Raw genomic sequence first — 23,378 nt, 5'->3', positions numbered from 1 at the left:
TGAAGCTGTCAGCATTACGAACCGAACACAACAAATACATTGTAGGCCAAGCAACACCAAAAGGAAAAGTTTTGAGTGGGACAATTCAGTGGAACATTTGCTAGTCAGATTAATAAAGCAGAAGGAAAGCAAAAACAATTGCACAAAACTGGCTGGCAATGAGTTCTGCAATAAAGACAAAATACTGGAAACACTCAGCAGGTCAGGCAGCAGCTGTGGAAGGAGAAACAGAGTTAATGTTTCAGGTTGAAGGTTCATCAAGACTGGGAAAGAGAGAAAAGTTAGTCTTAAGTTCTGGAGAGGGTAGAGGAGGGAGAGATAGGACAAAAGGGACTGTCTTCAATAGGATCCCTCCTCCAAACTCTCTAACTTTAAACTAAATTGTTTCTTTCTCTCCCAGTTCTGATGAAGGGTGTTCAAGCTGAAAAGTAAACCGTTTTTCTTTCCACAGGTGCTGTCTAACTTGCTGAGTGTTTCCAGCATTTTTTTGTTTTTATTTCAGACTTACAGTGACTCTAGTGCTTTCTTTAAATTTTCAACGTGCTCTGCAACCTGCGTAATGGAAAGAGTCACCAGAATAGCCCAGTTCCTTCAAAAACATTTTACAGTACTGTATCTTTAGATTGTAGTTTAAAAATATCTGCAGCAGTATCTAGGGAAATAATTCCCACTATAGCTCATTGGCACACAAACTTGATGACAAATTCAAATTGCTTAGATTAAAGTGATTTTGTAGGACACTGCTCTACTCCTCTTACCACCACCACCCCCCTTACTTGTCTGGTTTCCCTGGTAACAGGAGACGGAGGTGGCACTTGTTTGCTGACTGGATCTCATCCTCCTTAATCCTGATCAGCCTCTGCAGGGCTCTCGTCCAGTCCTGGGCAACAGTAAGGTTTAGGTTCTGAGAATAGGACAAATCAGAATAATTATACAGCTATAATTACAAAGATCCTGTGAAGATGTTAGATGAGTGATAGAACAAGTACAACACCAGTTACATCACTAAAAAAAAAAGTGGCCAAAAGAGCCATTATATTCAACAAACCTTTCCCTTGGTCAGACATAAACCTGGTTTGGTTGTTTTCTTACCAAATCCCTTTAACCCCTTCTCTCTGCACTTGAACACTCTACCAAAGATTCACTTCAATTGCCTTCTTTTACTTTGTGTGAAGTATTTTACTTTTGAAGTATGAAAATACTTATTTTAAATAAAAGGATAATTAGAAGATCTTTGCTCAAGGAAAAAAAAATCACCACAACCCACTTGATGAATATATTTCAGCACTGTGTAATTGAGAGCACCTTGTGCTGTATAGACTCCTCTTCCAAACCTGCCACTTTACTCAATGGGAAGTTTTCAATACTGAGCACTAGGGGAATGCTGCAACATAGGAGGTACCGCCTCAACCACAACCATATACTGAGCGCCCTCCTTTGTCTCCCACAGCTGGGCAGCAAGGAACGTGCATGTCTATGGCATTCACATCCCATGACTGCAGATACCCCATGGAATCACTGGAACATGTTGTAGACCACAATTTAGGAAACACTGAAGGATCAGCAGGTGGCTTCCACAGATTAGAGCCATGCTAACAGATTAGTCAGCTTCTGGGTACCAGATTGAAGACCCAGGCTGCCTTTCATGTTGCCTGCTTCACACATTGCTGATGGCAAGTTTGAGTACCAGCACTTGAAACTGCTGTATGTACATACATTTGGGGCATGTACTGTGTAGGGTGTGGGGCATACATTTCTGTATCCCCAGTCAAGGAGGCAGAGTGATTCTGATCTGTATATCTTCACTATGATCCTCTACAGCAAAGACATGCATTTAAATAGTGACTTTGACAGGTCTCAAGATGCCGCGAGCGGCTTTTACAGTAACAAGGTGTATTTGACATATTGTCACTATTGTAAGGTTGGAAAGGAGTGTGGTAGTTTTGTGCACAGCAAGCTTTAACAAGCAATCAGAATGGATTATCTGACCAGTGTTTGAGTGACATTGGCTCACGATTACATATTGGTGAACACAGCAGGAGAACTTTGCTTGCTCCTCTTTGAATATTGTCATGGATTGACCCAGCTGTGGGTTCAGAGGGGGCCTTGGTTTAAAGGGTTTGAACTCAGTAACATAGGGAACCACTGACTACTCAATGCACACATCAGCACCTTCCACACCTCCACATGGGATGGCACTCGAGGTCAGATGAAGGCGCCCGAGCTCTCCCTCTGCCTCCGGTCTCACCATCAGTTTGGGGACATTCCTTAGTGACCCAAACCAAGGGGCCAGATGCACTTTGTACCTGGCCCCTCAGCTCTATACCAGCCATAATGGAAGCATCCACATAGTTGAATGGAGTCAAACTTAATTAAAAAGCTAATTTTAGATAAGTTGTTTGTTTTTCTTCATTTTATCTGGTATCTACATATATTATATAGTGGGAAGGTATACATTTAGCTGTATAACATAACCAGAATAGTAGATTAATGTGAGATCAAGTTAAAATGTACATACATATCTACATATTAATATTTTTAATTAATGGCATATTAATGTGTTTTTGTTTTTTCTCCCCCCATAAATGATTTAAATTTTTTTGCAACTGTTTTGAAACTTCTCAGATCAAAGATATTTTGAAACAGTGAAGAGGCTTTCTGACAGCATGAGCTCAGGGATGCTGACAACCTGCTGACAGAGCTCTCATCTGTGGAACTGTGGAGGTGGAAGCCACCACCAGGAACCTAGCTGCTTCCTAAAGTGTGGAGCAGCAGGTTCCAGTAGAGCTGCCACACACTCCATTCACATCTGTAGCAGAGCAATTCCCGCAGGTCTCTGGAGCCTTGGGATGCAAGTTGGTTTATTATTGTCTTTGATTACGTTGGCTGCTTTACCGAGGCAGCTGGAAGTATAGAGAGTCCACGGATGGGAGGCTGGTTTCTGTATTGTGCTGAGCTGTGTCCATAACTCTCCGCAGTTTCTTGTGGTCTCGGGCAGAGCAGTTGCCACACCAAGCTATGATGCATACGGATAGGATACTTTCTCAGGTGCATCCAAAAAATTGGGGAGAGTCAATGGGGACATGCCAAATCTCTTTAGCTCCAAGGAAGTAGAGGTGCAGGTGCACATTCTTGGCCATGGGGTCTATGGGGTTGGACCAGGACAGGCTATTGGTGATGTTCATTCCAAGGAACTTGAAGCTCACAACCCTGTCGACCTCAGCACTGCTGATGAAAAGCAGGAGCATGTGTACCGCCCCCCCCCTTCCTGAAGTTAATGACCAGCTCTTTTGTTTTGCTGACATTGAGGGGAAGTTTGTTGTCATAACACCATGTCACTGGGCTCTCCATCTCCTTCCTGTACTCCAACCCATCTTTATCTGAGATTCGGCCCACGACGGTGGTGTCATCTGCAAACTAACAGATGGAGCTAGAGCAGAATTTGGCCATGTAGTCGTGAGTGTATAGGGATTAAAGCAGTGAGCTGAGGACGCAGCCTTGTGAGGCACCAGTGTGAAGGATAATCATGGCAGAGGTGTTGCTGCCTAGCTTTACTGAATGCAGTCTGTCGGTCAGGAAATCAAGGATCCAGTTGCACAGGGAGTTGCTGAGTCCCAGGTCCAGGAGTCTAGGACTAGATAGGATGTGAACCCCATTGACCTCACAGAACAACCATGGCGGTGGTCATTAGGAGCCACACATCCACAAAATAGCAGTGGGATCACGGAGCTATGGCATGGGGAAGACCTTGAGGTGCAACCCGATCCAACCTGATATCCCCATTGAGGTAAGAGAGACCTCCAACACTGCAGCACTCCAATGGTACCCTAGTTATTAACCTAGATTCTGAGCTAGAGTCTCTGGTGTGGTGTCCCATTTCAATTGCTTTTAGACCAGCTATTCTGGTGATTTAATTTTTTTTTGCAAACAGGACAAATGTTTATTGTCCATCCCCAATTGTCCTCATGGAGGTGCTGGTGAGCTGCCTTCTTGAAACACAACAACTTCAGGTGAAAGTGCTGTAATGTTAAATATGTAGTTCCAGGACTTGGATCCAGTGCTCAAGGACTAGAAAAGAATGGGATCATGTGTGAAAGTGAAGGGAACTCTCACTGTGCACAAGGGAGAGAGGGAATGAATACACTGACCAAACAGTGAATAGTGGCATTCATCCAGACAAGTGGGAGTTTATTCCATCATGTGTACCACTTGTGCCTTTTAGCAGCCAGAAAGGCTTTGGAATATCAGGAGGCAAATCACTCTCCACAGGATACCCAGCCTTTGACCCACTCTTGTAGCCACAAGTATATATGTGGCTGGCCCAATTATGCTTATAGTTATAGGTGCTCCCCCCACCAAGATACTGAAAATGGTGAATTGGCTGGGGTTTGGCTCAATGTTGTTAATGTAATTGAAATGTCAAAGGGAGTAGACGAGACTCCCTGCCTTAATGAAGGCTGTCACCGCCGAAACTTCAGTGGTACAAATGTTACTTCGAAGAATCTAACATCCAGAGCCCAGTAATGGGAAAATCTTTCGCAGTGCTGCTCAAAGAGTTGCAGCACATCCCAAGTCTTCAGTCCAACCCTTCAGAAAACCTCATCCAAAGAGTTAAGGCTACACCAAAAGCAATTATGTAAATTCAAAGAGAAGGCGTCTGTGTTCTGTTACGCACTTAAAGCAATCTCTGAATAACCTTAAGTAATGATGATCCTCATGCAGTTATGCCCAAGTCACCAGACCAGAAATATCCCCAAGTCCAAGCTTCGCTTTCTTAATATAGTGGAATTGTCCCGGATACAGTTCTTCAATGATCTGGGTAGGTCTTAGTTCACACATACTTGCACATTCACAAGCTAACAAAATGGACATCTGTCCCACATTCTATGCCAAGATGACCAATTTTTCAAGGGTTAAAAAAAGGAATGTGCTTTTTAGAAGTAGGAAATTGTTACTTTTTATAGAAGGTGGTCTTACCCGATAAGTGCCATTAAGGGTGCTAATAAGCTGCATTATCTGATTTACAACAACCAGATCCTGTTGTAGTTCCCGAAGTTCCTGGTATAGCCGAGGAGGACCCATGTAAATCTTAGCTGAGGAAGAAAAGGAAAATTAATGCAGGGCAGGAGCTTAATTTGCAGATAATACACAGGGATGTCAGAACTCCAGTGCATCAACAGAAAATTCATTCCAGTCCCAGGAAGCATAAACTCGCTCATTCATGATTGAAGATATCAATCCTTACTGCTGTGTAGGTTCAAAGGCACATCTTTATCTAGGATGTCATTCTTCATGCCCTAGCCAAGACTGAGGATCAACTAGTAGAAGGTGTGGGGTGGGAAGAGAGAAATCAGAACACTCAAGTTCATTCTTATTGTGGTGTTCATGCAGAGAACCGATCAGGAAATGATACACACCTGATACTCTACAGGGCATTGGTGAGTAACAGCATATTCACCAATAGAAGAGCCATAATCACCTAAATGGTGGCACATAGCCTATTTTACTCTGGTTTTAACTACTACTATACCGTAGAAAGATACCTCATAGAAGGAAGTTGTTCAGCTTTGATCATGTGCATGTGCTATCTCTTTGTAAAAGCTCTATTTGTCCCACTCCCCACATCTTTTGCTGGAGCCTTCCTAATATTTTCCTCTTCCAAGTATTTATCCAATACCCTTGTAAAAAAATTAATATTAAATCTGTTACCTCCATGGATTTGGACAATGTTAACCAAATGACAAAAACAACTCTGCTTTATGTTCCTTGACCAGTTGCAAAACGCACTGCAGTTACTTGTTGAGGCTACTCCCAAACCCACTTCCTCTTCCAGCGGAAAGGACAGGAGCAGCAGACACACAGGTTCCTCTCCGATAGGACCCCATTCCAAATTACAAAGTATCACCTTTCCTTCATTACTGCTGGGTTTAAATCCCTGGAACTCTTTAACCATCAACCATGGGAGTACCTTCACCAGAAGGACTGCAGCAGCTCAAGAAGACAATTCACCACCATTATCAAAGGCAACTAGGGATGGCATCGCCAATAACGGCTGCAAGTCATAAAAGGTTTTGAAAAATTTGTATCTCACAAAGCTTCAAGATCCTTTAAGTCTTGTTAATAGATTTGTAAGCAAATTCCAGATGATAAAAGACACAGCAAGCCAGACTTACTTGATAGAGAGGTAGAGGAGGTCTTTTTACTCCCTGGATGCTGAAAGATTATTGTGTCCTTGTCGTAGCCTTTCCCTTCTTGGCCAACCTCCACTACCTGAACCTGCAGCAGTGGGGCACTCCATTTCACAGTGTACTTTGGGCCAACTGGGACCAGGCTGCCGATGTCTGGCTGGCTCCTGGAAGAGAGTAACACAACAGGAATGAAGTGACTGACTGGCAAAAAAAAAGGGACAGAGGGAAGGAAGAAACTACCACTCCCCAGTTCTCCCATCGTTGATACTTAGGGAATTCCAGTGTTTAAGAATCGGAATGGGCTGCCAAATAGGAGGGGGTGGTGCCCCAGTGTTCCTGCTGTCCCTGTTCCTCTTGCTGGTAGAGAAATGTTGTCAGAATGGCCTCAGCTAGTACTGGACAGTAGTTTCCTGGGCCTCAGCCATCCTCATGTACCCAACTTGGGTGCTCAAACTTCGGGCAAATATTGGAAGACTGTTTGCCCATGGTGTTATCGAAGTCAAGCCCAATTCTGGGTCCACACCCTTTGATTTACTGCGGGTGGGGTGGAAGAGGGGTCATAGGCTGATGGCTGCTTAATTTCTTCTGATATCTCAGATTGATCCCAAGGACCTTTCAATCTACTATTACGATCAGGAGATCAAATCAATCATCTTTGTGGCCTCTGTTACAGTGCATTCATGCATAGAAATCGGCAAAGAAAGTAACACCTAAGATAGTTTAATAAAGTTTGCTCGAGGCCACATATGTGCAAAGAAGAAATATTTTACTCTGCAATAATGTTAGTAATATAGAGTGCATTGCACAACCTTGTGATGCATTGGAACACCCCTCTGCCAGCTGAAACATAGTAAAATGCATCTCCCCTCCAGCCCACTCCCACATTTTGTCATAGCAAGGTTACAAATGAGCTCTAACTGTGTCAAGTGGGAACCAGTCTGGTGCAGTGACCAACAGATCAATGCATAAACTGGACTGATACTGGAAATATTCACTGAGCAATGCTCGAGGGGGCTTTCACTCATCAGTCTGGGCTAGGCTAGATGTTAACCCACACCTCAAGGGAGCCCAATTATCCCTTTACACCAAGTTCCTTTTGTGAACCAGATTTCCTTTCCAGTGACTCTCAGCAGACCTGGGACTTTACCTCTGAGCACAAGTTTACTTGTTATTGAGCAACACACAAAGAGTTGGAGGAACTCAGCAGCATCAATGGAGGGAAATGGACAGTCGACGCTTTGGGTCGAGACCCTTCATCTAGACTGAGCTCTTGCTCCACCCCTTCCCTCCACCTTTTTATACAGCCGTCTTCCCTCTACTTTACAGCCCAGGTGAAGGGTCTCGACGCGAAACGTCAACTGTCCATTTCCCTCCATGGATGCTGCCTGACCCGCTGTGTTCCTCCAGCTTCTTGTGTGTTGCTCCAGATTCCAGCATACAGTCTCACGTCTCCATTTGTCATTGGCCTGGCTGAGGGATTGCGACTGAGCTGGAATTCCACGTTATTCACGCTGCAGTGAGAGAAAGCAAAGGAGGACTGCAAAAAGACAAGAGACTTGAAAATTTTAAATATGCAGCACAAGGCTTTTGGTTAGAAGCTTGTTCTGGGTCAGAGATTTGCTATAAGTCCAGTAACAGCCACTACTAGTTTCCTTTTCTAGTATTTCCAGTGTCAAGGGTTGAATTGGAAGTATTAGCTTGAACCCTTTACCTCCCCATGAAGGTATCTGGGTCAGCAATGGAGATTTCTCACACCACGACAGAGTAGACACCTGCCGGGGGAGACAAGGCTGGCACCAAGAGACTAATGTATCCCACGCACTTTAATTTGCCGTGTTTGCACAACGCATGGAAAGGAGAGGAAAACACTGAACTTCTGCTCTGTTGACATCAGAGAGTTAGGCAAGTACAGGAAGAGTGGCCCAAAAGGAAATGGAACCACAAACCTGACATGGAGTGGACTGTGACCACAGACTGCATACTTACTTTACATTGATGTTGGCACAGACGAGCAGGTCATTCAACAGGAACACCCGCCGCTCCTTGGATTTTAGGATCTGTCCCCTCTCTCCATAAACCGTTTCTGTCAGAGTCTCACACAGGACCACCTGCCGCTGGCCAGAACCTAGCAACTGCACAGGGGCAGAAGAGGTATTAGAAACATATGTACTAGTGTGCATATTAGCTTTACATTCTGTGACACAAGGACTTGTACAAATTGAAGACACAGGTGAGAAAGATGTATAGTTGCATCTTAACAGGAGGTGCATCCATTTGAAATCTTGCCTGTCCAATGGACGTGGTCTATTTATGATTAATGCACAGGGTCTTTCTCGACTTACTCAGCCACTGACCATACAATTCAGGATGTGAAGATACTGAACTTAATATTGATCTCTTTCCAGATAACAACAGGGAGTGGGGAATAAAGTCCATGCATGTTCTCGTGCCTGACAGGTAACCCGTGATTTGGACAATGGGCGATCCTGAGGCAGGGACGAAAGTGACCCACAGGGACAATAATCACATGCTTCTGACAGTTACTATCTATACTTAATATGATGAATAGTTCCTTGGGCAATGAATTGGCAAAGTGCCCTTGGGGCAGAATTGAACCCAAATTTGTCACGTTCCTGTGCAGTGACTTCAAATATCGCAACAACAGATTATGTGATCAAAACTTTTATTTTCCTACATTTTGTGCTTAGTGCCAGAAGGAGAGAAGATACTCTGTGGAGTTCTACATTTTTAGAATTCAATTTAAATACAAAAGAGTCAGCATTTTTAGGCAAGAGCGTGGGATTTGAGTAAAGAATGTTATCTTTACAGGAAAGGAGAAAATTTGTGCAATTTTGTCACACTACATGAAGATAATGCAAAAACCATTGCAAAATGCTGCTGCCAAACGCACATCATGTTGAACATCTGCCAGACTCTTTTCCCCTGATTTTTTTTAAAATAAAGTCTGTGCCATTTACATGAAAGTCATTAACTTTGCTCATCTTCCAAGTCTCCGCATTAAGCTGCTTGCAAACAAATCTGATCCAGTGGGATCCGTCACAGTTTCTGAAGACCATGTGTCACATCACTGTGTGCTGCATGAAGGATGTCAATTTACCGCTTATTAAATAACCTAATGTCAATATTTCAGATTAGATGATTAAATTCCTTATTATACTATATTTCATGATTGGCTGCCCTGCAGGCACCAACACCTGGTGAAGTTCAACATTTCCAGAACCCAATTTAAATATAAAAGCAGAACAGAATTCTAAAAGGGCATCACTGTTCAGCATTTGGTAAATCTCCATACACAAGTTAATTATATAATCCAAACTGTAGAATGTTTCTATAAAAAAGAATTGCAAGTCCACAGTAAACAATTTCTCTCATGAAGCGGTTGTGTGTTGCTGATATGCAACCCAGGCCAGATGGTATAGGAAAATCTTGCACTTGATTGCCAGTTATACCAAATCAATTTATCCCTGGCATGTTGGTAAGAGGATTTTAACTTTCTTCTTTTATTATTAGTTATACAGCACAGTAACAGGCCCTTCCGTTCCAAAAAGACCGTGCCGTCCGATCACACCCACGTTAACCTACTAACCCGTACGTCTCTGGAATTTGGGAGGAAACCGGAGCACCCATTGGAAACCCATGCAGTCACAGGAAGAACGTACAAACTCAAGACAGCGGCAGGAATTGAACCAAAATCGCTGGCGCTGTAATGGCATTATGCTAACGTGCTGCCCGTAACTTCCTGTCTGTATATTTTGCCCATCTCACACCCCTCTCCCGAAAGACCCCAGACCACTCCTCACACCACACCCCTACCTCAGCGAGCTGTTCGATCCGGAGTCGTTAGTCGGGATCCTTACTCACTGTTTGGCGACACCCGTATTCTTCAGTCAACTAACCACCTGATGCACTGTTGAGTTGCCTGCAGTATCTCAGACAAATGGCATTAAATCACTTTCAAACTTGCACAGCAAGTGCTTGCTGACTATTCCACCACAGAAAGCAGCACTGGTCCATCAATTGGCTGAGTAACAGGCAAGAACCAAGCCCCTTCCTGCCTACTTGCTGGATGCTAAAACCAACCATCACAATCCTACTGCCCCTGCAAATTCCATTGGCACAAACATGGGACCCTTCGGATCTGCATAGCACATTATCTCATTCTATAGACAGCACTCTGCAGACTGAGATAATTGCAGAAGGGTCAATTAGACAGCAGAAGGGTCAATTAGATTTTTCTTCTATAATGGATTTCAGAGAAAATGCTGCAATCTTTTTGCTGCAATTTATTTCATCAGCCACTGAACCAAATAAAAAAATACAAAACTTAGACAGAGTGCTTGCCTGATGTAACAAGTGAAATTTCACAGCGATTCTAGCATCATTAACTCTGATTGTTGCCAACCCAAATACTCCATGCTTGACATATAAATCCTGTGTGAAGGGGACGAAGACCTCATAGCCCCACAGAGGAAAGAGATGCAAAATAACCATTTCTTAATAGGTTAACATCTTGCATTGGCCTCCTGTACAAATCTATTGCTGTTGTCAAATTATGTTAAACTCATTGCAAATTTCTTGCAAAGCAGCACCTCTGACAAGTATAAGTTTCCATAAATTAGTTTCCAAAGACAAGCGTATAAAGCCCTCTGAGTAAAGACTGCGTTAAAAGTGAGGAGACAGGGATCACGTGACTCAGGGTTAACAATCGGGAAATGCAACACTCTGGTCACCGATGGCTCCATGTGTGTCTACCCACCCATCACAACACGCAGACAAAATTTAAAAGACCATGTCCAATGTTAACCTCACTGCAAATACCTCGCTGTCTGAAAGGGTCTTGAACCTGAAACATTAACTCTCGTTTCTTTTTCCACAGGTGCTGCCTGACCTGCTGAGTGTTTCCAGCATTCTTTTTTTTAAATTTCATCTCCAGATTTTTTTTTTTGCTTTTCAGATCCAGCTTGTCTCTTTCCCTTGGATACCAAAAGCTTTGACTTTGTTGATTAGTTCGCCACATGTCAACAGCCTTGGTAAAATCTACACTGACCAAACCAAACATGCTACCCTCGTCAGCCCTTTTTCTACTCAAATAATTCAGTCATTAGTTAAAAGAAGTCTGTGTCTGACAGATCCATGCTGACCACCCTTGAATAACATCTGCCTTTCTAAATGACAGTCCCACAAGAATTTTTTTTGCCAAAATTGCCCATGACTAGTTTGCTGATTGGCCTAAAATTACTCTTTCTATCCCATATTTCCCACATTTGCTGTTTTCCTGTCCTAAACACATCTGCAGCCATTCTCAAGTCTCTGGATCGGGGCACGAACCCACAAACTTCTGACCCAGTGAGAGTGTTAAAGCTGAGCCACAGCTAACATTCTTACAGCCTGCAACAAGGCATCACAAGTGATAATGTATTATTGTGGTCACCTCCCTGGAATTCAGACTGTTTTTCGTTAGACTGTGGTCTTGATGATAGGTCTCAATGCTTTTCAACCAATAACATGGTTCAGATTTTAGGGCTGCAATTAGGCTACATTGCAGAATTGCTTCCAATTTCAGGCATATTAAGGACGTGAAGGTGCAGGGGAGGGTGCAGAAAATACTATGGAGACACAGGAGACTGCAGATGCTGGAACCTGGAGCAATACACAAAATGCTGGAGGAACTCAGTGGGTCAGGCAGCATCTGTGCAGGGAAATAGACAGTCGACATTTCGGGTTGAGCCCCTTCATCCGGACTGGCTAGTATGATAATTGTTCCATGGATGAAGAATTTCAGTGTACAATGACGGATTGAGGGAAAACAACCCCAGGCTCTTGAGAGTAGTTTTGATAGCAAAGTACAGAATTACGTTGGATTAGATAGGACAGAAGTGAGCTGTTCCCATTGGCGGAGAGCCCAGGGACTAGGGGACACATACTTAAAATTGTGGATACAAGATACAGCAAGAACAAACTTCTTAATACATATAACAGTTACGATGTGGAATTCACTCCATGCAAGGGTGACGGACGGATAGCCAGAGCCTTCAGAGGAGAATTGGATAGGCATCTGAGAAGGAATAATGAGCTTAGGGGAAAGAATGAGGGAATGGAAGTAATTTGACTGTGCTACTAGGAGCCAGAGGGGCCAAATAATTCCATGATTCTATAAGTGACCATCACTATTATATCAGGCTTTTGAAGCCAGTTTAGATGCAGTTGCCGCCACACATTTATCTCCCGGATTCCTCCCCCTTCGTCACCTTGTTGAGGTTGCGGTCTCCCACACTCTTTGCCAGCTGCTGAATTTCAGCTATCTGATCCACCACTCTCTTTTGCTCGTTGAGCTTCTCAGCCAGGGTTTCCAGCTCCGTCAGAGCGAGCTGCAAGGAGAGCCGGTCGGGGTGCCCCCTTGGTGTGTTCTTCAGCATATCCTGGGGCAGTCAAAACAGGAGAAGGAGAAGAAACAATGATAGAGGAGGCAGCCTGGTTTCCAAACACCGGAGGCAGATTCATAATGATTTAAGCTTTGAAACTTGAGCACAACTTGGGAGGACAAAGTCAACATGAAATAAAGAGCAGACTAAGTTTTATATAAATCCCATTTTGACCTTCCAAAAATAAATACTGCAGATGTTAGAAATGTGAAATAATATGGTATATGCTGGAAATACCCAGCTGATCAAGCAGCTTCTACAGAAGGAGAAACAGAGTGTGTTTCACCAATCTGAAAGATCAACTGTGTTTCTCTCTCCAGAAATGATCTGCTGAGTATTTCTAGCATTTTTGTTTTTTTCTTTAGGTCCTTTGTGAAAGACCCTGAAGTTCTGGCCTCCGTGGGGCCTACCTCACCCACAGCACTGAAGAAAATGAAAGTGACAGGAATTATTTTCAGCATTATAGCAACATTTCATTTTCCCCCCAAAAAGGTATCAATTGTTCACAGGCATTTGTAAATCTGTCAGCAACCTCTTTGGTTCAAGAGATCTTATTGCCAGTTTAGTCTCCCTGTGGCCTTCCGTCCTTTCTCTTCCAAGTTCCACACGAATTTTGAGTAATTCCATCTCATTCCCCCAACCCCCATGTCCCGCCCACCCCACCCCTCACTTTTGTTGAGCTCGCTAAGGGCCAACCATTTAGTCTGCCACCTCTGGCCGAATGCTGTACAGGCTACATATTAACACACTTAACAGTAGAGATCGCAAACCAATCATTTTGAACGTTGAGCTTAAACATCACTATAAAATTATTTTCTCTCACCTGAAGCAATAGAATAAATTGTGGGAACCGTTGGATTGGCTTCACCATCAACCCATAGAGCGTTATCCGGTCAGAGTTGGAGGCTTGTTTCCTCTATAAAAGATCAGACAGACGTTCAGTAATTTACCATCTCACGTCCATTAGTCTTAGCACTTGCTACTTGTTCTGGACAGGTAGCATAACCTTTACATGGCCAACCTGCACCTCCCAAATGGTGCTTTGTAATGAAGTGTTAATACTGGGGAAACAAATCATATGTATCATCTTCACCACATCACACAAACATTTGAAGGGTGCACAACTGTGAGCTTTGTCTTGACCAAGAGTCGATCTCCAAGACACTTGGAGATGGAAGAAATGGATTTGTGTTAGATGGGGCCAGGCAGAGAGACAAACAAAGCAGTAACAGTAAAACTTGAATATCAACAATGCAGTAGGGATCCTTTTACAACATAGAACCAGAAGATATCATGCAGCCCACATCAGTGTCTGGAAAATATACCCCATGAAAATTTACTACAACACTTTACATAATCTATTGAATTTGTTGATACAAATCAGCCCTTGTGCTTCCCATTCCTGCTGTCAACAATTCAGCAAAACTGTTCAACCTAAACTGCCTATCCACTCACCCTCTTCCAAGGTTACCACCAATTTAGCATAATTCCAATTATAAATTGATTTCTAACAAAACCGAACAAGGAACTGCAAGAGAGGGAACTGTATTCAACCCCATTATGATCGCAATCAGGAAGCGATTATTATGCACAGGAGGGTGCAAGGGTGCAGAAGGCTGTAGGCGAAGTGGAATAGGCCATGTGATTCTTAGGATACACTGACAGAACAAATGTTGCATGTCATGTCTTTATTGTTCCATTTCACCATTTCTATTAGTTTCATAGGTTTAAGCTGTCATCTCTGCCAAGGATGATCATTCCAAGAATAGTTCACGCTGTTTAGGATTGAGATGAGGAGAAAACCAAGGGTTGTACATTTGTAGCACTCACAATCCCAGAGGAATGCATTCACCATGGAGGGCCACACATTTTTAGGGGAACAAGGTGGGAAAGTCGACAGGCTACAGGACCATCCAGGATTTGCACAACAGACTTCAAGAGTTTCAGTGATTCCTTTTGCTTCTTATGTTCTTACGTGAGGGAATAGATGTAGAAAGATGATAAGGCTAGTGAGAGCTGCTTATACTGCATTACCACAGTAGAGAGAACTTCATGCTGATAACCACCAATACAAACCTATAAAAGAGAAACTCTATAATATCCGGTGCAGAGATAACTTGTCAAACACTGAACAATAACCAGGCTACATTACAAAACTACAGCATGTCCTTGGGTGTGGGCAATAGTGGAACAATTCAAATTTTCACCTAACCCCAAGCACTTGTCATAAGTTTGTGATGTCCTCCAGTCAATGCTTAGAGAGTGAACATATGCACCAGCTACAGTCAAAAATCACAAAAACATTTCAAGAATGACACTCCATGTTAGACACCCACACAAACTGCCACTACCTTTATGGATCCATACCAAGATTATATGGACCTGGGTACAATGTTAGCTTCTAACTTCTTGCACATATGTATACATTATTCAGAACAGTTAGGATAAAAGGTGCAACCATTCACTGGGCGATTGCCACTTCAAAACATCAACTCCATCAGTGCAGATCAGGATTAATTAGACCAGTTTCTCTTAAAATATCACAAGCAGTGGGAACATCAATGATTTTTATAAGCAGCTTTTTTATTTAAGCCATAAGAAATAAAATTAGAATTGTTCCGGTTGTCCCTGCCTTCTTCACATGCAGTCTCTCAGGGTCAAGGATGACTTGCTTCCACTCTAGTACTGAGGTACCTGATATGGGGCCCACAGACTCTGCCACAACTGAGGCAGAAGATGCTGGACAGGGCAGGTGAGCAGTTTGGTAACTTTTGATCTCCCATTATTTTCACTTGGCCTCTGCTTGCTCCAATCAAAGGGACTCAAGGTGTTCAATACCATCCCAATAAAGCAAACAGCGGACCTCGACCCAATTTCCCAGCCCACCTTCCCTGAGTCTTGGGAAAAGCTAGAATCCTTTCTTCAAAAACAACAGCCACAATACAAGAGCTTCTAATGAAATGAATAGAACATAATGACAGAAACTGGTTAACATCCTCTCCGGAAGATTAATATAGGACATAAAATGTTTAACAAGGTGTATCTAAATCATTTTAATGAGCAATGTAACACATTGTCATCACCTTCCCAAAGTGCCAGGTTTACGTCAAGACCAGGGACAAAAGATTGGATTTGCTGCCCCCTTGTGGAATTGAGTCCCAGCATTCTTCACAATAAATATTTAGAACAGTACTGCGCAACACAGGCCCTTCGGCCCACCACGTTGTGCTGAACTTTAAACCATGCCTAAGACCATCTAACCCCTTCCTCCCACATATCCCCCTATTTTAAATTCCTCCATTGTTAAAGCAATTCCACAGAAATTTTCTAACCGTAATGATATTACCTTTCTCTTTGACAATAAGCGGGGATTTGCAATCACTCCCTCGTGAAGGAAATCAAAAGGCTTTTGGATGATCAATATCTGCACCAGTATAGAATAACCCAGAGCAGGACTTCCAAGGAATACCCAGTCTCCGCTGAGCCATTTGATCTCAGCTTAACCAGCATTTGGTAGTGGGCAGTGGATACAAGCAGTACTTTCAATATCCTTAAGTATAAGAGAGGAAGGTTGCAGTGGGGAGAAAGAATAAATTGTTGTTGTCTGTTGAACAGTATTAAATAATCCCATTGGGGCCCTTTGGAAGTTGAGAGAGAAAAAAAATCAAGTTTTCTAAGAAACTTTGCCTTTATATGAAAAGCTACAACAGTCTATTAATAGTTTCACAGAATAGTTGCAGCATTGAAGGAGGCAATTCATCAAGTCCATTTCCAATGTGTGCAACAGTAGTGTATATCGGTCCATTCCTCCACCCTCCCTCCAAAACCTTGCAAGGTCTTTCCTTTCAGATTCTTATCTAGCCCCCTTTCTCATGCTATGGCTGAATCTGCCTCCACTTCTCCCCAGCAATGCATTCCCAACCCAACCGTTTGCTGTGTTTAAAAAAAGTTTTTCCTTCTGTCAGTTTTGGTCCTTTTGCCAATCACATTCATTCCATGTCTTCTGGTTCTTGACCCCTCCACCAATGGGAACAGTTTCTCTCTACCTACTCTATCTATGCCCTTCATCATTTTAAATGCCTGTCAGATCTCCTCATAATCACCTGTTTTGAGAACAACTGCGGCTTCTCCAGTTTATCCACGTCCCTTATTCCCGTAACCATTTCAGTAAATCTTTACTGCACCCTCTCCAAAGTCTTCACATCATTCCTAAAGTGTGGCATCCAGAACATGTGCAATATTCTGCAGTGTTTTATAAGTTTCATCATGATTTCCTTGCTCTTATGCTCTCCAAAATAAATCCAAGGATCCAATATGCTTTTAGTTAAACTATTTCAACCTGCCTTCCCACTAACAATAAACTATGCACATACACCCCCAGATATCTGTTCTCTTCCCCCTGTTAGAGTTGTACCCTCTAGTTTATCTTGCCTCTTCCCACTCTTTTTACCAAAATGTAACACTTCACAATTCACCTGCCACCCATCTCACCAGCTTGCCTACATTTCCTTGATGCGTTTATTGTTCTCCTTGCACTTCACCATCTCTCCAAGTTTTCTCTCTTCCACCACACCCCTTCAGGTTATTGGAATGGCTAAAACTATTAAGAAGAAGAATCAACTAAAACCACCTTAAAACTAATTAATTTGAAGGAACAAAAATCAACCCATAAGCAAAACACTACAGATGCTCGAAAGCTGAAATAAAACCAGAAAATGCTGGAGGTGCTCAGCTCTGCAGATAGAGAAACACAGTTAACAAGAAGAGTTCTGATGAAGGATCATTGACTTGAAACATTCACTCTGTTTCTCTCTCCACAGATGCTGCCCGACCTGTTAAGCATTTCCAGCATTTCCTGCTTTTACTGTCATCAACCAAGAGTTGTCCCTTGCATTCAGACTCACCTTCAGGAATTCCAGAAAAGCAGGTTTAGTTAGGCAGGCTTTCTTAATGAGAGCCATGGCGTTGGTGAAGTTATTCACATAGTCACTATATACATCCAGCACCATTGACTTTGAGAACTGGAAGAGAAAAATAACATGACTTCTGCTAAGTTGCAGCTGGGTAGTCCCTCAGCCCTGTAATCATTTCAGTCAATCTCTTCTGCAAATAGATTCATTCCCCCTACTGTATCCAACGAAGGTACTGTGAACTACCCTTTCAAAGTCAAGTTTATTGTCATATGCACAAGTACACATATGCACAAGTGCAATGAAAAACAAAAAACAATGAAAGAAATTAAAAACAATGAAAAACTGTGTGCATCACAGGCACATAGCCTTAAAGAAAAAAATAAATTAAACCTAAATTATATGATAAAGGACACAATTAGAAAGAACCCCAGCTTTCAATAATACCCTTCAATATTATCAGTGAACTTCATGCACTCAAGTAGCCCTGTAAGATTGGATGGAGTTATTTTACAGTGGCCACCCCACCTCCTCTAGTACAAGGTGATACACAAAACTGCGAGAGGTCGAGCAGAGAAATGAGAAGTATCGTTAGCATCATGACCACTTACTGAAGCTACAAAGAGATCTCCAATTTTCTCTGTGACATCCCACTCGGCCACCCGTGAAGACAAGGCAATCTGAAACATTGAATGGCATTGAAGAACTTCCCTTAGACGGTAAAACACCACCCGCAACTTCCTCAGGCTCATCAGCTTGGGCTCAGCCTCCAGCAATGGCTTCTTATACTCCTGCGTGGACAACAGAGGCACAAGAATTGGAACTGGAAATGGTTTATTATTATCACCTGTACCAAGAGGCAGTGAAAATCTTTTGTTTTACATGCCATCCAGACAGATCATTCCATACATAATTACAGCGAGGTAGTAAAAAGGAAAACTGAATGCAGAATATAGTGTTAGAGCTACAGAGAAAGGGCAGTGCTGGCAGTCAAATAAAGTGCAAGGTCCACGACAAGGTAGATTGGGTGTTAGGAGTAAAACTGCTGGTCCATCCAGCCCGTTCTTCTGCTCTTCTTCTATCCCAGCACCATTTCCCTGGACTACCCCCACATACCTCACTTTCCTCGTTTTAATGAACTCCATGACCAAGCTTCCACAGCCCTCCGAAGGATTCCAAAGATTCACCACCCTCTCTGAGTGAAGACACCTTTCTTCATCTCAGTCTGAGAAGGCCTACCTACCCCTCATCTTGAGACAGTAACCCCCCCCCTCAGTCAGGAGGAACATCTCTAGAGCTCTGTATCCACCCCTTCGAGCCTTATAAGAACCTTTTACATTTCTGTGACATATGCTCCCATTCTTCTAAACTCTAGTGATGGCACAGACCTAGACTACTCAATTTCTCCCCATATAATAAACCCAGTGTCCAGTTAAGCTCCCAACCTGCACATCTCTGGGATGTGGAAGGAAACAGGACGAAACAGGAGCATCCAGAGAAAACCTACATGGTTATAGGGAGAACGTGCAAACTCTACACAGAGAGCACTGGAGGTCAGGATTGAACCTGGGTTCAATTGAGCAGGAGCTCTAGTAACTGTGCCACTGTGTTGCCCTTTTCTGTTAATCAATCCTTAATCCAAAGCTCTGAAATTGCCTTGCAAGAGCAAGAAAATATAATGAAGTTAGCTGTCTCCATCACCCTTTCAGAGAGTTCCAAAACCTCGACACGGAGTGAAAATATTTTTCCTCAGCTCCCCGCAAATTGTCAAACATTTCTGCAAATCCTTTTGCTGGAATAACAGTGTCACCCTCACAAATGAGATGAGCAGTACAAGTCTCTCAGCACATGCTTGGATGTATTCTGCTGCTTCTCTGCTCCTTTTTCAAACCTTTGGAGTAGAACATTCATCACAACGCACAACTGAATTCTAAACTCTTACCTGTAGTATTCGTTTCAGAGATTCGACATAACTCCGTTCACTTTGTACAATTGAACTCAAGATGTGCCTTCGTACAATCTGTTAAGCAAAACAGGCATAAAATTTTGTCCCAGAATCAAGTTTATAGACTATAAAAGACCTTCAGCATTTCACATTATAGACCTTATTCTATATAACTCTTAGAAACGTGATGTAGGAACGTGTACCTAGTAGAAGTGACTATAGAGGTTAAGATCCAGACCAAGGAGATAGGGTAGCCTTCCAATGCAACCTACTCCAGCTCCGAAAATGCACACTTTGGGATGCGTGACCTCCTGAACGTTTGTGTCAAAGACAAGGTCAGCTCCAAAGAGCCAGCTGAGCCATTATCCTACTGGGCCTCGAGCGCTATTCAAGTGGGTCACTAAGAGCATTGGACCATAGGCACGGGGACAAGGGGTGGTGGGGTGACCTAACAAGGAGGAAAAAGGTAAACGAGATCAAGCTACATCCCGATGAACAATTCAAGAGAGCCATTATCCAGCCACGGAAACAAGTCACTTGCTAGCTCTGTTCTTTATTTCCACCCAGCCTCTTCTGACTTAAGGATTGACTCAATTGACATTGGCCACTCACTGGGATTTCACCATCCCAACTTTTTATGGAAAACGTAAGAAAATCAGAGTCAGAGACTTTTTCCCAGGGCAACAATGGCTAACACAAGGGGGCATAATTTTAAGGTGATTGGAGGAAGATACAAGGGGGATGTCAGGGGTAAGTTTATTTTACACAGAGAGTGGTGGGTGCGTGGAACGCACTGCCAGCAGAGGTTGTGGAGGCAGATACATTAGGGACATTTAAGAGACTCTTAGATAGACACATAAATGATAAAGTAATACGGGGCTATGTGGGGGGGAAGGGTTAGGTAGAGCAGGATAAAATGTCGGCACAGTATTGCAGGCCAAAGGGCCTGTATTGTGCTGTTATGTTCTATGTAAAATCAGTGCATAACAACCAAAAAGCAGTATTTTATAGATTGTACCCTCCTTCTTCAGCAGGGGCCAGCTGAGACTAATGGCAATCCATCCCAACCTTGCTCAAGCTGCGATCTGCTAATAACCATTTAATCATCAGTCAGAACATTCTTTGTCCAGATTAAGTCACTCAACTGTGCAAGAAAAAAAAGACACACCACTACCAAACAAAAATACATCCTAGCATCATCCTGGAGAGCAGAAGGATTAGAAGGTACTGACCTGCTGAGGACTCAGCCCTGGTGGCATCGGACTAAGCTCCGGTGGAGGATGTTTCGAGTCCGACACCTGAACATCGAGATATCCAGCATCATCCTCTTCATACTGATCTGAAAGAAAAAAAAATGAAGTTTCAAACTTATTTACTAAGCACTAGAAGTAGTTATTACTGTTAAATAGCTACAAGGGATTGGCCAGACTGTAGCTCCTTATTTTTAGAATAAAAGATCAAGCGGAAATTTAAGCAGGTACATAACGTTACGAGAGGTCTTGAATATGGAGGATAGGAAGATCCCAGCAGAGATGTCAATAACCAGACAACACAGATTTAAGGTGATTGGCAAAAATATTAGGAGGGGAATTGAGAATGAGAGAGAGGAAGTGCAGTGCAGAACTTGCTGTCCAAAAGAGGCAGATAGGTGAGAAAGAAAGATTCTTTGCATTTGAAAAGTACTTGGATAAAAACCTGATGTGCCCATAACTCACAAGGCTACATGCCAAGGGCTGGATATTGTGATTAATCTCAAATCACTCTATTTCATCCACTATGGTGCACCAAACAGCCTCATTCTGCATTTTATACCTTTTGCATACAAGAAATACATTAAGTGATTACATTAGAAATGCAGAACATTATATAAAACAGAATGTAACAAGGGAAAATTAGGGAAACAAGGACAGAGCATGGATCAAACTGGTCATCAAGAGTATTCCTCCTCTCTTTGCTCTTTCTCCCTTTTAAACGCCAATATCCCTTCGTCCCCGCCTGTTCTCTCCCCTGTTGCTAACAGACCTGCTGACTGCAGCATTTCAGATTTCCAGGAGCTGTAGCTTCTCAACGGCTTTAGTTTATGAGGCATATGCCCATTTGGATTCAGAGCCTGTTCTCAGTTAACTCCATGAGCCAGGACATTAGTAGGGCTACAGCAGATTCTGGGTCTCTGGATAAGCAAGAAGAATTCATTGGATTAAAAATAAAATGAGCCAAGCTTCCTGTTGCTAACCCGTTAGTCACCAACCCGTGCTTTGTTCAGATTTAGGCTGGGTAAGGCCAGAAACAAACCAATTGCCAAGTCGCAGCTGCAGACCAATAAGTCTGACTTTGTCACGAAGAATGAGCCTGTGAGTGAGGAGAGAAGCTCACATTTGTGGTATTGCCCGTACTGATTCAGCACAAAGAGCAAGGGAAGGGAAACTTCTACTCTGCTGGAGACCGTGACTGCTTCACTTATACAAGCTGTCCAAATTTGAAGTCTACAACAAATTACCATTTTAAGATAACACCTCCTGCTGTTTCCAGTACAGTTGGCATAACTCAATCCACAACTGTTGGGCGCAATGCAATAGCAAATATTCTGAAAGATGGTCCCTCGCTATTGGCACAGCACAATAAGATTATACGGGAAACCATCTATTGTTGAGAAGTAAGCCCACACTCTACAGATTAATAGCTATTTGAATATTGAATGGTGCAGCCACAGATCCATAAATGAAGAACACATTTATTTTTGAAAGATTTCCTGCCACTCTCGATATAGGACAAATTGTCACCATCTGCCTTCAAGATTCACCCATCCACTTCCTACCAACACTTGTCTAAATGTGCTGATTACCCACTCCTATAGTATCAGCTGCCCTTGGGCACCTTGCGTAATCCGAGAATGTGGGAGTGATGCTACCCTTCAGAAGCAGACCACGACAGCCAATAGCTCCAGCCTTTCAAGCAAGTGATACAGCCCAATGCAAATATTCGATTCGTTAGCATTCACTGTGCTCAAGAGACAAAATCCATCCCCAGAGTCACAGCACATCACTCCATCACTGACAAAATCCATCGCAAGCAGTCAGTTAGCTCTCACCTTCCTCTGGCACCTTGTCTGAACAGCCTCTCAATAGTTATGAGAAATGCTTGTGATTCCCCTTCTGTTCCACAGGAATGTCAACAGCATTAGTGTCTGTCCTGTCACACTGACTAAAGCCAGCTACACTAGTGTTATCCTGATGCAGGGTTTTGACCTGAAACATCGACAGTTCCTTTCCTCCCACAGATGCTGCTCGACCCGCTGAGTTCCTCCAGCAGATTGTTTGTTGCTGCAGATTCCAGCATCTGCAGCTTCTTGTGTCTACGCTAGCATTGTTCTAGATCACTGAGGGAAAGTCCATTCTTCAACTTGCCCAGTCTACTGTTTATTAGTTTTGGCATCTTTAAAACAAGGAGGTGTGGAGATGGTGGGGGATGGGAGAAAGGGACATGATCAGAGGGGAGCAGCAAAAAGTAGCATAGAAGTCATTTTTTTCACACTAACAGTATTAGACTTTATAGAACAAATTACGAGGGAAGATAATCAATGCTATAAAATTGGCTTGGTGATAGGAGGCAGAGGGTAGTGGTGGAACCACACTGTTCTGATTGGAAGTCTGTGACCAGTGGTTTACCGTAGGGATCGGTGTTGGGGCCTGTGTTGTTTGTGAGATACGTGAACAACTTGGATGTGAATGCAGGACATGCGATTCGTAAGCCTGCGGATGAGATGAAAGTTGGTGGTGGTGCAGAGAGCGAGGAAGGTTGTCTAAGGCTACAGCAGGATATTGATCAGATGGATAGTTGGACAGAACATTGGCAGACGGAATTTAATCTCATTAAGTACCTGGTGATGCATTTT

At 43.0% G+C, this 23,378-nt stretch overlaps 1 protein-coding gene across 5 annotated transcripts in view; it reads right to left on the bottom strand.

The window, feature by feature from the left end:
- LOC127583433 (rho guanine nucleotide exchange factor 10-like protein) overlaps positions 1-23,378 on the bottom strand; it is a 141,348-nt gene that overhangs the window by 37,690 nt on the left and 80,280 nt on the right. For all 5 annotated transcript variants that reach the window (XM_052039438.1, XM_052039440.1, XM_052039437.1 and 2 more), the window contains 10 exons: positions 20,719-20,825; positions 19,484-19,561; positions 18,153-18,332; positions 17,536-17,652; positions 13,455-13,547; positions 12,458-12,628; positions 8,175-8,320; positions 6,174-6,352; positions 4,978-5,093; positions 777-904 (listed from right to left, as the gene is read on the bottom strand). In XM_052039438.1, the coding sequence (XP_051895398.1) occupies positions 777-904; positions 4,978-5,093; positions 6,174-6,352; positions 8,175-8,320; positions 12,458-12,628; positions 13,455-13,547; positions 17,536-17,652; positions 18,153-18,332; positions 19,484-19,561; positions 20,719-20,825 (1,315 nt within the window). The remainder of the gene's footprint in view (positions 1-776; positions 905-4,977; positions 5,094-6,173; positions 6,353-8,174; positions 8,321-12,457; positions 12,629-13,454; positions 13,548-17,535; positions 17,653-18,152; positions 18,333-19,483; positions 19,562-20,718; positions 20,826-23,378) is intronic.

Source organism: Pristis pectinata, chromosome 26, assembly GCF_009764475.1.
Source record: "Pristis pectinata isolate sPriPec2 chromosome 26, sPriPec2.1.pri, whole genome shotgun sequence".
Lineage (NCBI taxonomy): Eukaryota > Metazoa > Chordata > Chondrichthyes > Rhinopristiformes > Pristidae > Pristis > Pristis pectinata.
Note: the sequence above shows the minus strand (reverse complement) of the source record. Positions and strands in the feature narration are given on the sequence as shown.